Here is a 13,786-nt window from a genome sequence, read left to right as displayed (position 1 = left end):
GGATGATTGACATTTAAAATTTGTTCAAACTCCAGCATATTGGCATGAACGGACCAAATATTCCTTAGATGCAAAGGGAAATCCAACAATTAAAAGGGTCCAGGCCAGCTTATGGTTGCTTAGAGATCTATAGGCCCAACCAACCCACACTATGAGAGCTTGAGGATATCATAAGCGAAGACTTGTGAACTTGTGAAGGCACCGAAACGGGAGCGGCTATAACGTAACTGCATTTATGTCTAATCTCAAAGACAGGAAATAAAAGATATGTTTCTTCTAGCCGAGTGGAAAACGACCTTCACTTGCTGATAAGAGGTCTCAGGTTCGAATTTCATTGCATCTTAGTTATGTATGCATGTGATAAATCTCTCTTCCCTTTAGTTTAGACTATAATTTGTACTAAAAACAAGATGACAACAACCAAATTATAAGGATTTAAGCTTTTCATATATGTGCAATTAGGCCAAAACCTCCATTGAAGTATGGACGGAGATATCATTTGGAACTCAAAGATGCTATGCAAATTTGGTATACGTAGCATTACCAAAGGAAGTTTTGGAATGCATGAAAACAGATGAAGCACTTCACTTGCAATGAAGTAATTAATATTAATTAACCTTTTTATTTAGCCGGAAACAAAGTTAAACATTAGAGAGAGATAGACACCAAAAAAGAAAAAAAAACTGCAATATTGAACATTAGATAGAGAGAGAAGAAAAATTACAATATGATCAACAGTCAAAAAGTTCAATTTATTTATGAAAACAAAGTTGTCAAAAGACTGCCCTCTAAGAAGACTCATTTTCCTATATTATGAACTCAATCCGAGTACATTAGAGCAATTGGAGATGATCCAGGAAAATGATTATTGGTACTTATTTTTCTTCCCATATATGGGAGAGACAAGGAAGGCCTACCCAAGACCATAAACATAAAAAAGTATACTGCAAGAGAAAGAGACCCCATGTACGCAAAGTACTAGTTTTGATCCATCAAACAAGTTGGCCGATTTCGATCTCTATTCAATACCGTTCATCTTTTTTAGAAGGAGGACAAATTCATACACCTTTTCTGGGTCTGGAATGATTTTGGCTACTGTCTCTCTCTGCAAGCACCTCTTAATCCAAGCTGAAAACTTTGGGGTGTGGTCTTCAACCTTGAAGTTGCCAAACCTTTCGAATGCATTAAACCAGCTGGTTATAGCAATCGCTATGATGTCCACAAAACCAAAGCTATCTCCACCGAAGTAATCCTTGTCTCCCAGACCACCCTCCAGCTGCTTTAAGATCTCTATGAAGTCTTTTACAGCCACCGCTTGTGCTTCTCCTTTGGTTTTCCATATGTTGCCGCCCGCATCGAACAACTTCATGTGTACAAGAATATCATGAAGTTAGACATGTGCGCATACTATATTATATATAGAGCCATCAAATTTGTTCACCAAATAATATGTGGGTGCACCATGGCTATTGACAGTAAACACAAATATTTGTGTTCTTAAACTCAAAGAGCACAAAAAAAGAAAACTCATAAAGCACCAAAAGGAAAATAATGTCCTATGAGTTGGAGTGGGAAATGCAACATCGAAATCTAAGATTGCTGACCATAAAAAATATAAGAAAACCAACCTTTTTGTCAATGAAGTCAACCCAGAACTTGGCTTGAGCCCGACCATAAGGGCAAGATGGGAGTAGTGGTGGTGAAGCCCAGGTCTCATCAATGTAGCCAACGATGATGCTCGACTCACACAATGGTTTTCCATTGTGAAGCAGCACCGGCACCTTCGCGTAAATCGGGTTCGACGTGAGCAGCAGTTCACTCTTGCCTCCAAAGAGATTCTCAGCTCTGTTTTCATACTTGATGCCCTTTTCCTCCAGGGCAATCTTCACCCTCATGCAGAAGGGACTCGCCCAACAGTCCAAAAGAATAACATCAGACATCTTTGCTATGAGTGCTTCTATCTCTTCTATATGATTGTTCTCTTTAGATTGTGTTATCAAAATGAGGTAGATGTGGAAATTTATAGGAATGTGTATTGTTTGGAGATGACGTTTTCGATGTTCGTAAGGCCTATGTGTTGTTCTTGTTTTGCCCTTCGAAGAGAGGCTAGGCTCTTGTTAGTTTCATAATTTAATATATGTCAAGTAGCGTTGTGTGTCTGTCACTTTGGAGCTTACTATGCTTGCACAAAGGCTTTGTCTTGGAGTATGTAGCATCGGCAAAGCCGGCCATCTGACATCTTGAGAGAGGGAGAGAGAGAGAGAGAGACGGGCTTACTATTTATGAAATTTACACTTCATATGAATTGCAACCCATATTAGGACATAACTACACTCAACCATATGTTTGGTTTTCTAATTTTCCGTCTACTGTGGCAGTTGAGATGTCGGAGTATTGGAATGTCAGGGATCCTTGTAGTTTTCTGCTGTTTCATCAAACAAATAAAATTACACCCAATGCTAACCATACAAGAAATTTCTTCACTGCGCATGTCACAATCTACTTAAAAATCTCACCTATCAGCTGGCTGTTGAGCTATACAAGTCCAAATATAAAGGGCAACTAAAAACCAGCCCTTCAAATTAAATTTCTTTTGAGTTCTCATATCCCTCTTCAATGTCATACTTCTGGTATACCAAACCTTGATTTGCCTCCCACCATCTTTCTGCATCTTTGTCAGCGAACTTTTTTCGGCTGCAAAACACAACCCCAAGTAGCAACTGTGATTCAGTTAAAATTGATTCCATGCTAACATAAAGATATGATCTTCATATATAATAAGGTAACTGACAGACACCTAGGAATTATTTTATTTTATTTTTAAAAAGTACAGAGAAGATGAATACCAGTTAATATTCTAGAGGATGAGAAAGACTTGAAAGCAAATTAAACCGTTGACTATCTTAAACATAAACTTGTGTTAAAGATTCGGAACCTTGTACTTTTTAGCTTCTGTTCCCTCTCACAGAAGACATCATTCATGCACAAGTATAGCTAAACAAACATGGAATGATTCAGATAGAAAATACCTAAATCTCACTCGCTTTAGCCCCTTCTGTCCACTTGGCAAAACAACAAGCGTGATATACACTCCAGGTTCATATTGTTCTACCCATTCAAGCTTCACTGCTTTAGTTTCTCTTTGCTGGGATTCTGTTTTTGCAGGATGTAAATCCTCCTCTGGCCGGCCTTTCTTTAGACAAGTATCTCTCTTGTACAAGGACTTCGGTGTATCAGAGAACCCAATAGGAGTATCAGGTATGCTATCTACTTGAGGAAGTAAATGATGACTTGATGTATTGGTATTCAATGGCGTGAGTTGAGGAACAATTTTAGCAACCACATCATTTGTTTCCCTTCCAGCAGACACCTTCTCTGACATAGTATTAAGCTGCAGCAAATAATTTGTGTAAGTTATCGACTTTACTAACTGCATTGCACCAAAACTGATATACCACGATCACAGACTGAAATATAGAAGTACATTTATCTGTCCTGTAAAACAAGATTGCACAAATAGAAACTCATGATTCAAGAACTTGACATCATAAAATTTGTCCCAGAAATTTTTTTGATGGCTAGAATTTCATCAAATGTCCCCTTGCAGAAGGCTTGGATGTATTTTCAAATAATTTGAATTAAGTTTCCCTGTCCAGTGACTAGAAGGCCGAAAGAGAAGAGAGAGACACACAATATAAGATTCTCAACAGCTGTATTTAAGACAAGTTTATGCTTAAAGTTACTTGAAGCAACTCTCATTGTTTATGTACCAGAAAAACATCCTGCAAATGTCTAGCTTTTCAAAGTTATCTAAGGTATTAATAGAAGGAAAGTTAATAGTTCATCTCACATTGCAAGATGATAAACATTTTGGGAACACTCTACTAATAAAGATCAGAAAAAAGAGAGGAAAGAGGCCTTAAAAAGTTATTAAACTTAAGTATGATTATGAGACTGCACAAACAGCTACACTTGAAGTAGTACACACAATCAACGAAGTTGAGATATGATTGATATCAAATGATAGAGTCCACATAAGAATTTGAGTTGGGATGTGGACAATTATGGTCATGGTCTTACATTACCCAATATCATATTGATAAGTAACTGCATTGGTGTTTTGCCATGACTCAAAGACAGATTTGGGGCTTTGAATTCCAGGGAAAATTAATTATTTCTTATAGAAACAGGATGACAACCAAATTACAAGCTTTTCAAGCTACAAGTTTCATGGCATTGAGAAGTATATGACATTGTAACAGATGGAACAAAAATGAAACTTAAGCGATCAAAAGAAGACATGGACTTCCTTCAAAAGCAAAATGAAAATTCATGGAGTAAAAAAATTGCAGCCTTTTATATAACCAATTATTTTTTAGGAGAAACAACAAGAAATTACCCTTAACGCCAAAGCTTTTATAATCTCGTGCGCTGCCTTGCACGTAGCCACTTCCTCCCTTGCAAAGGACCATGTTTCCTCCATTTTCTGTCGACATTCATGAATCTTGTGGCTTCCAATTTGACATTTCCGTTGGAGGCTTATTGCCTAATATGAGTAAAGTGGTGAAAAACATATCCAAAATAGTATATGAACATATTTGTACACAACTAGAGGGTAGGGTTTAGGGTACACAATAGCATATTTGTACATATTTGTATCCAAACCATCTATTTTTTAAGTATACATTCATAGATCATCCTTGCAAAAAATTAGACAAATCGGAAACCATTCCGACATCCAATTGTGTCCTACAAAATCAATGAACACGATGCTTCAAGAAAGTACTAAAATTCCAATAACAAAATTGAGTGGTCAAACGACATCGGATTCAAGTGATTTTTTGTAGAGATGATCTTTGAATGATTATCTAAAACATAGACGGTTTGGATTAATGAAATACAATGCGGAGTGAGCCCTACAAGAGTGTCCCTCAAATAAGCTAATTTGAGGGATCCCTCAATGGAAGCATATATATCATATTTGCATCTGTCTAGTGTTGAAAATTAAAAAGATGGAATCACCTCAGTTCTCAGCCGCCGAATTTCTTCAATTAGCATCTCATCCGACATGGATATGCATTTCTCTGCATTAGTGGAGCTGAAAAGAGCAGAATCTGAATGCACTGAGAGCACAGAAGATGAATTATTTTTGGACAAAGAGTCAAGTGCTGTAGAATTTTCTCTGCAGTATGGTTTAAATAGATCAGGGCATGGGACTTGGCCCCATCGTGGCACTTCGCTTGAAAAAGAAGAAACAGGTTCTAGACGCTGCTGGTCTGCTCCATGGTTCTTCATGGCGTTCCTCATACCAGACTTGTTTTCCTTGTTACAAGCCTGTTTAATAGACAACAAGTGACCATATTTGGGCGTTGCTCCAGCCTTTTCTTCCTTCCTATCTGGGACTGCCTTTTCTTCTGTCGATAGCTGTTTTGTACTATGATTTTCTTGCTTGAATGATCTACATGACTGTGTTATTTTCTGCAGATTGTTAAAGCATGGATCACAGACTCGAAAAGCCTTGCCTTTCTTGGGTGCCAGAGAAGCATCCATAGCCTTCTTACTGCTACATGCATGGCAGAATAGAAGACCACAATTATAACAGTTATGCTTCTTCCTAATAAACCCAAAAGGCAGGTTACATCCATAACAAGTTGACTGGTCATTGACAGAAATAGATTTGTGTAAGCAGACTGCCGCCGTGGAATCTGATCCACAAACTATACTTTCTACCTGCCTGTGTCTCAACGCCTCCACAAAAGTGGGTGTGTTGCGATCATCAACATCACCTAATCCTAACTGTCCATTTGCCCCCTTTCCCCAGGTATAAACACTTCCTCTAGCAGTCAAAACAGCAACATGATATGAACCTGATGCTATTTCCCTAATGAACTCTTCTTTAAGCTTCCCTTCAACAACTGTGATTGATTTATCCTTGGCCTGTGGATTCCCTAACTGCCCATGTACTGCACTTCCCATTGTATAAACTGTACCTTTATTTGTAAGCCCAACGGTCAACATTCTTCCACAACAAACTTGAACAAAATCATGATCCACAAGCCGAGCAACAAATGTTGGTAAAAGCTTCCTCTCATTATCCACATGTCCAAGCCTTCCTTTATCTGCATCACCCCATGTAAACAACTTCCCACCTATGGAATTCAACCTGAGACGATCGACCATGATTTCGACTACAGCAGCCGTGTGCCATGATCCACATGAAACAGATTTTACCCATAAACCCTTGAGAGATTCAACTTCCTTTGGTTGAGAAACACTATCAAGATTTCCATGCCCCAGAACCCCAAAAGTTCCATCTCCATATGTAAATAACTGCCCTGAGGTGGACACTATAGCTGTATGCCATTCCCCACAAGTAACATTTGATATATTTATGCTATTTAAAGAACCAGAAAGTTTCTGCGGTAACCACTGACTCCTAGTCTTCTCCTTGCCCGCTAAACTGTCACCACAACTTGTGTCTCCCCATGTATATAGCTTACCAGAATGTGTCAGAGCACATGTTTGATATTCACCACACGAGACAGATTTCACCTGTATCCCATTAAGGGAGTCAACTAGTTTAGGGTAGCTCACATCCATATTGATTTTGTTCCCTAGTCTTCCCCCATCAGCCTGACCCCAGCAGAATACTTCCCCTTGCTTGGTAACTATAGCAGCATGCTTCCCTCCTAAAGATATATTATGTACATCCAACATCATAGTAGATTCTAATAACTTAGGCAATACAGCATCTACATGCAATCCACTGTTGTTAGTAATCCTATTGACCGCAGAATCTAAATTCCCTCCAATACTTTCACCCCAGATCATGACATCTTTCAAAATATTGTCCTTTTCAATTCTTGAAGTTCCAAAAGCATAGGAAACAAACCTATGAGGCTCATAGCCAGCATCAGAATAAATTCGCCTCCTCTTGAGATGATCTGATTCAATATGTGGAGAATCAGGAACTGAGATATCCGTTACATTTTGCATACTTGATAGGACTCTTTCCGATGAATAAAAGCTATCAGAAGAATAAGATAAGCCATCAGAAAAACACCTCTCTGAAAGTGATAGAGTAGGACTTGCACATACGCTTCGGACCTTCAAAAAAAATGCAAAGATGGGTACAAGAGCATCTCTGAACATGGTTTTAACTAAATAAAGACCAAAAATGAAATATTGATATGAGATGGTTAAAATCCAGTTATGACAACAAACATCAGTTAAGCCAAGGGAAGAATGTTCTATGAAGGAAAGGAACAACGACAGGATTTGAAGACAAAACCCCCTCCGATACCCTGATAAATTATAATCAATTGTTTTTGGATGTAGAGATTTTATGTAATAACATGATCTCCAAAAACCAAATTAAACACCATCAGAAAACAATAATTCCAAACTATTCTTTTTCATCTAAGCAATCCAGTTTTTGCTTGTAAAACAAGCTAATCCTTAAATCAAGTATACTGTGATGAACTCTCATTACAATACAAGAATCCATTTTGTCTTAAAGTGAACCCAAGTGCAAATCCAATTTGATGTTTCACGAACAGGTGCACTTTTTAGTCACAAATTGAGGTCTGGGCTTACTTACTGAACTGCTTCAACCCAATCCACAAAATAGTTAGTTAAGTTACTTTCAGTTTTTATTATTTTACTGTCGGAACTACCTGCAGATTTGCCATTACCACCTCTAATACCTTTGGAAGCTTTCTGAATAACTTAACAATTATAAACAATAGTTGGAGAAACCAGGAACAAAAAAAAAGGTAAGGTTTTAAAACCTGGGAAAATTCGGTTGCATCATCCATAACTCCAAGATTTTGCTTTCTTCTAAGAGGACCTGCTGGACTATTTAAACAACTTTGTACCTGTCTGAAACTTCTCAAACTGCTAAGTGGTCTAGGATGGCAACACCGGGATATTAAAGCTCTCAACCCTAAAATCCAATATTCACATTGGGCTTCGTCCTTGCATATCTATAAAATGAACAATGAAAATAATTTAGTGAGAAACAATGAGCAGCAGAACTACCACCTAAACTCAATGGGGAAACACCACTCAAATTGAGAAGTCAGTTGTGATGTTATAGTTAATAAGATTACCAGATCAAGTGAGCGTTCACCTTGTGCATAGACAAGTGAAAATGACTGACACTCCCTTTCTGGTTCAAGTTGCCTCCGAAAACTAACCTGTGATAAGTGGAACCACCTATCACATGAAGGAAAGAAGCATTTTTCTAAACAATATGACTGAGCTTAAATAGCACAAGTCCAAATCTGACATCAATCTGAATTACATACACTCCTCTGTCCAGGAATAATCTTTGTGACTGAGCTCAATTTCAATTGCCTTTCTTCCTTTCCAGAGTACCATATCAAAAATTTCTCATCCTGACATCCAGAAAAATTAATAATTATAAATAATAAATAAATAAATAAAATAAAATAATTGAAATTTGGCTATATATTATTATGTAAAGAAAGAAACAAAAGTTATGCTAATTCCAAAGTTTTTGCATTTGGCCAAGGAAAAATTACAAGGGGTTGAAAAGGTTTATAAAATAAGTTGTTCCATAGCATGGCTTAGGAACTGGAGGTCTCAAATCTTAATTAAACCAATGAGAGCCAGCCCCATGGGATTTTTCAGTGGTTCATTCAACGTACTAGCTGGGGTATGACTGGGGACCTACTCTCATCTGTGGTGAGGATACCCTTGTTAGCAACCAAAAGATAATGGTAATAGTACACTTAAGTTGTGTTCTGAAAAATGTACTTCGAGCAGAAAGCTTAATCAGAGTTCAGAAACACTGATCTAGAAATACATCAAGATTGTCCATAGTGGAAACCACGAAATCTGCAAACGCATATTGGTTAAAGAGAAGAATGCTACAGTACAAAACCATACCGTGGAAAGCCGAAAAGGGCAGAACTTGGGCTTCCCTCTCTGTCCATATTTCAGTAGATATGCACCCTTCTTCATAGAGACAATTGCCTGTCCAAAATTACAAACAAAAATTTTACAGGAGATAAAGCAAGCAACATTCAGTGCAAATTAATATTAGAAGCAGTACTTTGTCTACCAACAGCATACGATTGCAAGATATCAAAAACTTTACTCTATTTTGTGTTCAACTGATTACATAAAAATTGCAGTATTCTTGAGGGACTCATCAAAGAAACTTTAGATTCTATGTAGTTAAAGACGTCTCCCTATTGATCATGATTGGATTAAGGGTATATCTCAAAGTTTTAGTAATCAACTTAGATAATCTAATAAAGAATGAGGAATCACATGATAAACAAATATCCAAAAATATCTTAGAAGCAGAACAAAATGGATGTGTTAAGGATTATTCTCTGACCAGAAATAAAGTTGCATATCATTTCAGGACCTCCCTTACCATCTTAGATACTTAGCAATATACATGTGATTACAACCTTGAAAAATAATGGTATGCCAAGAAACAAATGGTTCCCCATTCCGCAGCTGTTGGTTGCATTGATTCATATCAACTGGCAAACTTTTTGAAATCCCACAATATATCTTTATATCAAAGTAATTTATAACTTAAAGAAATACAATTAAAATATGATTCTTTCTGAAGGATGAACAAATATATATATATTCTTTATAAACACCATACTAAGATTGGAAGACTTCAGAGTTAGCACCTAAGCAAAAGCAATCCCCAAATGATCCACACAAAAATAAATAATGAACCAAAAACAAAAAACAAAAAAAAACAAGAATTTCCAACCCAGCTCACTGATACACATATCTCCACTGATTTAAGGTTCAGAAACTCTACAAAAAAGTAAATTGCACCACAAAAATACTCAATAAAGAAACAAGAGACAAATATACTTCAACCACATTGCATCATTCAAAAGAAAAGAATATGTAAAAGAAGTAGAGAAATAGAAATGTTAAACCAAAAGAACCTTTTGGTGATGAGAAAAGAAAAAATGGAAACAAGGATAGCAAGATGAAACCTGTTGTACTGCTCTGTCAAAGGCAGCAGTGGACAAAGAATGATCACCCATTTTTTATTTCAGAGACAGAGAGAGAGAGAGAGAGAGGAAGCAGAAATGAGAAGAAGAAGAAGAAGGCCTTGAGTTGAATTTCCCCCACAGAATCAGAGAATGTGTGAGAACCAAGAATGCAGGGTCAGACCATTTTTAAAAATTACAAGCAATAATAATGACAATAGAAGCAAAATGAGAGAGAGAGAGAGAGAGAGAGAGAGAGAGAGAGAGAGAGAGATTATGTTTCCTTTTTCGGGTTTTGTTTTCTTTTTTAGGTGCTTAAGTGAATCTGTTCTTCCATTACTGTTTGTTCTCTTCGTAAGTTGTGCAGAGAGGCAGAGCATATAATATTATATAGAAGAAGATCAAACCCACACATATGCACGTGTACAACATATCACATGCTCTTTCATTCAGGAGTCTAGGTCTAGCTCTATTACCACATGCTAAATTGTCGCATCCTTTGTGCATCTTTCTTATGTTTTATTTCTTCTTCTTCTTCTTTTTTAATTCTTTTTTCTTCATATTATAGGGCCTCATAAAAATAATATAATCTTACATTTACTTTTTAGGAATTTATGAAAATTGATTCTATAATGAGCAACTATATAGTGCTCTCTTAATGGGAAAAGTTGTGGGTTTAACGAAGCATAATCATAGGAGTATAGTTAGAGGATGAATGAATGAAATTGAAATCAAAAGATACGAGGGAGTATTGTGTTGATTGACAATTTTGACTCTTTAACCAAATAAATAAGGTTTGAATTATTAATTTATACATTCTTTTCTCCTTAAATTAGGAAGGATACATGTTGTTTATCCTATATGTCAAAGTAGTATATTGTGGTTTTAATTGTTAACATAATATCCTTGATATTTACATTAATTAGGAATCTCGTTAAATCTCTTATTCCAGTCAATTTCTTATCAGATCATCCACGTGTGCATATTGTGCAGGGATATTACGGTTATTTTGTGTTCATTTTCATTAATTTGAGTCTCCATGATTTAAAAAAATGGGCGCAAAATAGCCACAACACCCCTACACAAATTAAGGAGAATTGGAGATTTGATTAAAGTTGGAAACAAATGAAGACCGATACAATCTCCCTACTGATAATTTACTTCCCATATCTCATTTTATTTTAGGATTAGTTTAATTTTCATTTGAGAACATATTAAAAGGAATGACCATAATATTTATTAAGAATGTTAGACATAGCAGCATTGTTGGAAGTGAAAGTCCCAAGTTTGAAATCGAGCATATATAAACTGATCCGAAATTATAGACCATTTCTAAGTCCAACCAAAAAAGTATTCAAAATACCCATCTTTGTTTTGAATGACAATGACATTGACAAGCATGCATGCGTAGTCAAAGGGAAGGAGACACAGAGAGAGAAGTAGATAGACTTCTGTAACTCTAGAAATATAGAGCAAGGATGAGATGAGAAGCATGTCTCTTTACCAAACTGCTTCAAAAGTTGGGTTTACAGAAAGTCCATTGAGGTATGGCAGTTTGACACAACATGTAGGACCTTTGACAATTCAACTTAGAAGCTTTCTTTCGTTTCTATTTTTTTCTGAGATGAGATCTGGTAGCTCTCGAGTGTATTTGGAAAAGAATGGGCAAAGCCTAGCTAACTACAAAACAATTGCTCTGTTACCCTATGATCATGATATCTTATCACATCCCTTGACATGGACAAGTAACAAGAAGAGTAATAGAGAAGGTCAGGAGACCCCTACATCTCTCCTTAACGTTATGCGTACATCGAGTTGATGTGAATATATCATATTGAGCTCAGCTTGATAAAAAGCTTTTGAAACTGTATTTGATATAAACATATTGACCAACTTTGCTGATCACTATGAGCATATGTTTAATGTATATGTTTTGTTCTTGCCTACTCTTGAATCAAGAATCTATGAACATTAGAGATGAAGCTCACATCAGCTGAAACTTGTTGAAGAATATAATGTGCCACATCGAAAATTTAACTAAATAAATTACAACTTATAATAAGTGGTTTCACTCCTAATATCACCGAAGTCTTTTGTGATAAAACCTCTCACCTATTGGGCTTTGTAGGATATTAAGTTAGGGACCATATCGGTGTTGCTAGTGGTGGACTAATATTCTTCAATTAGCAATATAATCAGTAAATATGGTCCAAATAACACCACCCTTTAAATAAAGTTGGAAACGAATAAAGACCAATACAATCTTCCCATTGATAATTTACTTCCCATACCTCCTTTTATTTTAGGGTTAGTTTAATTTTCCCCACCGCACCAAGCATTCACTCAATTTCACTTCAACATCTGATGGTTATAGAAAATTAAAATTCCATACCCAAAGGGAAGGAGACAGAGAGAAAGAGATAGAGTTTTGTAGATAGAAATACAGACCTAGAATGAGAAGCTGGTCTGTATACTAAACTGCATCAAAAGTTGTGCATACAAAAAGTCCATTGAGATATGGCAGTTTGCCACACATGTAGGACCTTTGTTTTGACAGTTCAATTTAGACTCTTTCTTTCGTTTCTATTTTTTCTTAATTTGATCTGAGATAAGATTTGGTAGCTCTCAAGTGTATTTAGAAGAGAATGGGCAAAGCCTAGCTAACTACAAAACATTTCTCTTTTACCGCATGATGATGATGTCTTATCATCACATCCGTAGACATGGACACCTAACAGGAAGAATAATAGAAGGAGGTCAGCAAGAGCAAGAGACCCCTACATTCAATCAACTTAATTAGCCACAATTTTTTCTTACTAGCACATGATTTAGTTGCATGAATCTTCTGCGTTGATATTTTTAACGTAGTCACATTTCTCTCTTTAACACTCTACCTCAAGTTAACCTAACAATATTGTATTGTGCTCGGCTTAATAAAAATATTTTTTAACGGTATTTGATATAAACATATTGACCAGCTTATTATGTTCATCAATTTCAGATCACTCAAAAAATAATGAATCTAGATAATAAGGTCACTAGTGCAGGTATACTGTATGATCATGGCTACTTGCCCAATCAACATCAATTGTCCTCGACTTGTTAGGAGTAGTGTTATCGTTTTCTTATTATGCGTACTATTGGAAAGAATATTATTTGTGAGTTTGGTTATTGTATGATGTCTTTGATTGAGTGATTTGTATCAGTTCAATCAATTCTTGAGAAACAAAGTTAGATATCTTATAGTTGGACTCACTCACATTTGAGAAAGTGACTGAGACCGAATCATAGCCTTTAATAGACTAAGCTAAGCTTGAAAGGACCCTAGTTTCATGTGTTATGGTTATAAATGTGAGCTGTGCCTGTGCGCGCGCGTATGAAGTTTTGCTCCGTGTTTAGTATAAGCGATTGAGAAAGGAGTGTACATAAATATTCATTAAGTGTTTAGAGGTTTCGAATCTTTGAACACATGGGTGGAAATGAAATAACTCAATTAACTGAGTTATACTCTATTAGTTGCTTCATGTTATTCAAGAGTGATGGTAAATTGTTGGAATTTTTTTTCATTTTTCTATTTTTAAAATGGAAATTAAAATTGAAAAGATGTGATTATTCAAATTTGAAATAATGCATCTTTTAAGTAAAGAGATATATCACTCACCTTTTCAGATAAAGTCACATACTTTGGGAAATGGTTAGTCAACATTTATAAATAGACCAATCCTGCACATGTTATAGAGGTAACTTTTGACATTGGCATATTCAAATACATTTAGTGCTTAGAAATT

At 36.1% G+C, this 13,786-nt stretch overlaps 2 protein-coding genes across 7 annotated transcripts; both read right to left on the bottom strand.

Moving 5' to 3' along the window:
- Window positions 1-728: 728 nt before the first annotated feature.
- Window positions 729-2,134, bottom strand: LOC103327367 (putative glutathione S-transferase parC). Its single transcript, XM_008229678.2, has 2 exons — window positions 1,629-2,134; window positions 729-1,363 (listed from the first exon to the last, which is right to left on the bottom strand). Exons 1-2 carry the CDS (start codon window positions 1,938-1,940, stop codon window positions 1,019-1,021), a joined length of 657 nt encoding a protein of 218 aa, XP_008227900.2. The 5' UTR covers window positions 1,941-2,134; the 3' UTR covers window positions 729-1,018.
- Window positions 2,135-2,317: 183 nt separating this feature from the next.
- Window positions 2,318-10,359, bottom strand: LOC103327368 (Regulator of chromosome condensation (RCC1) family with FYVE zinc finger domain-containing protein). 6 transcript variants are annotated; one of them, XR_016126336.1, is made up of 10 exons: window positions 10,002-10,323; window positions 8,914-9,000; window positions 8,310-8,399; window positions 8,112-8,198; window positions 7,791-7,985; window positions 5,023-7,107; window positions 4,400-4,546; window positions 3,030-3,391; window positions 2,517-2,694; window positions 2,318-2,422 (listed from the first exon to the last, which is right to left on the bottom strand). XR_016126336.1 is itself a non-coding variant. In XM_089051003.1 (9 exons), the coding sequence occupies exons 5-9, from the start codon at window positions 7,815-7,817 to the stop codon at window positions 2,583-2,585; spliced, it is 2,733 nt and encodes a 910-aa protein (XP_088907129.1). In that variant the 5' UTR covers window positions 7,818-7,985; window positions 8,112-8,217; window positions 8,310-8,399; window positions 8,914-9,000; window positions 10,002-10,359; the 3' UTR covers window positions 2,419-2,582. The 6 variants fall into 6 exon arrangements, 5 of the variants coding, with proteins under 5 accessions (XP_088907129.1, XP_008227901.2, XP_088907128.1 ...); XM_089051003.1 differs by having other exon boundaries at window positions 2,419-2,694; window positions 8,112-8,217; window positions 10,002-10,359; XM_008229679.2 differs by having other exon boundaries at window positions 2,419-2,694; window positions 10,002-10,322.
- Window positions 10,360-13,786: the final 3,427 nt, after the last annotated feature.

The sequence above is a fragment of the Prunus mume genome, linkage group LG4 (genome assembly GCF_029339155.1).
Source record: "Prunus mume cultivar Tortuosa linkage group LG4, ASM2933915v1, whole genome shotgun sequence".
Lineage (NCBI taxonomy): Eukaryota > Viridiplantae > Streptophyta > Magnoliopsida > Rosales > Rosaceae > Prunus > Prunus mume.
The sequence above is the reverse complement of the archived record's forward strand: the minus strand, read 5'-3'. Positions and strand labels throughout refer to the sequence as shown.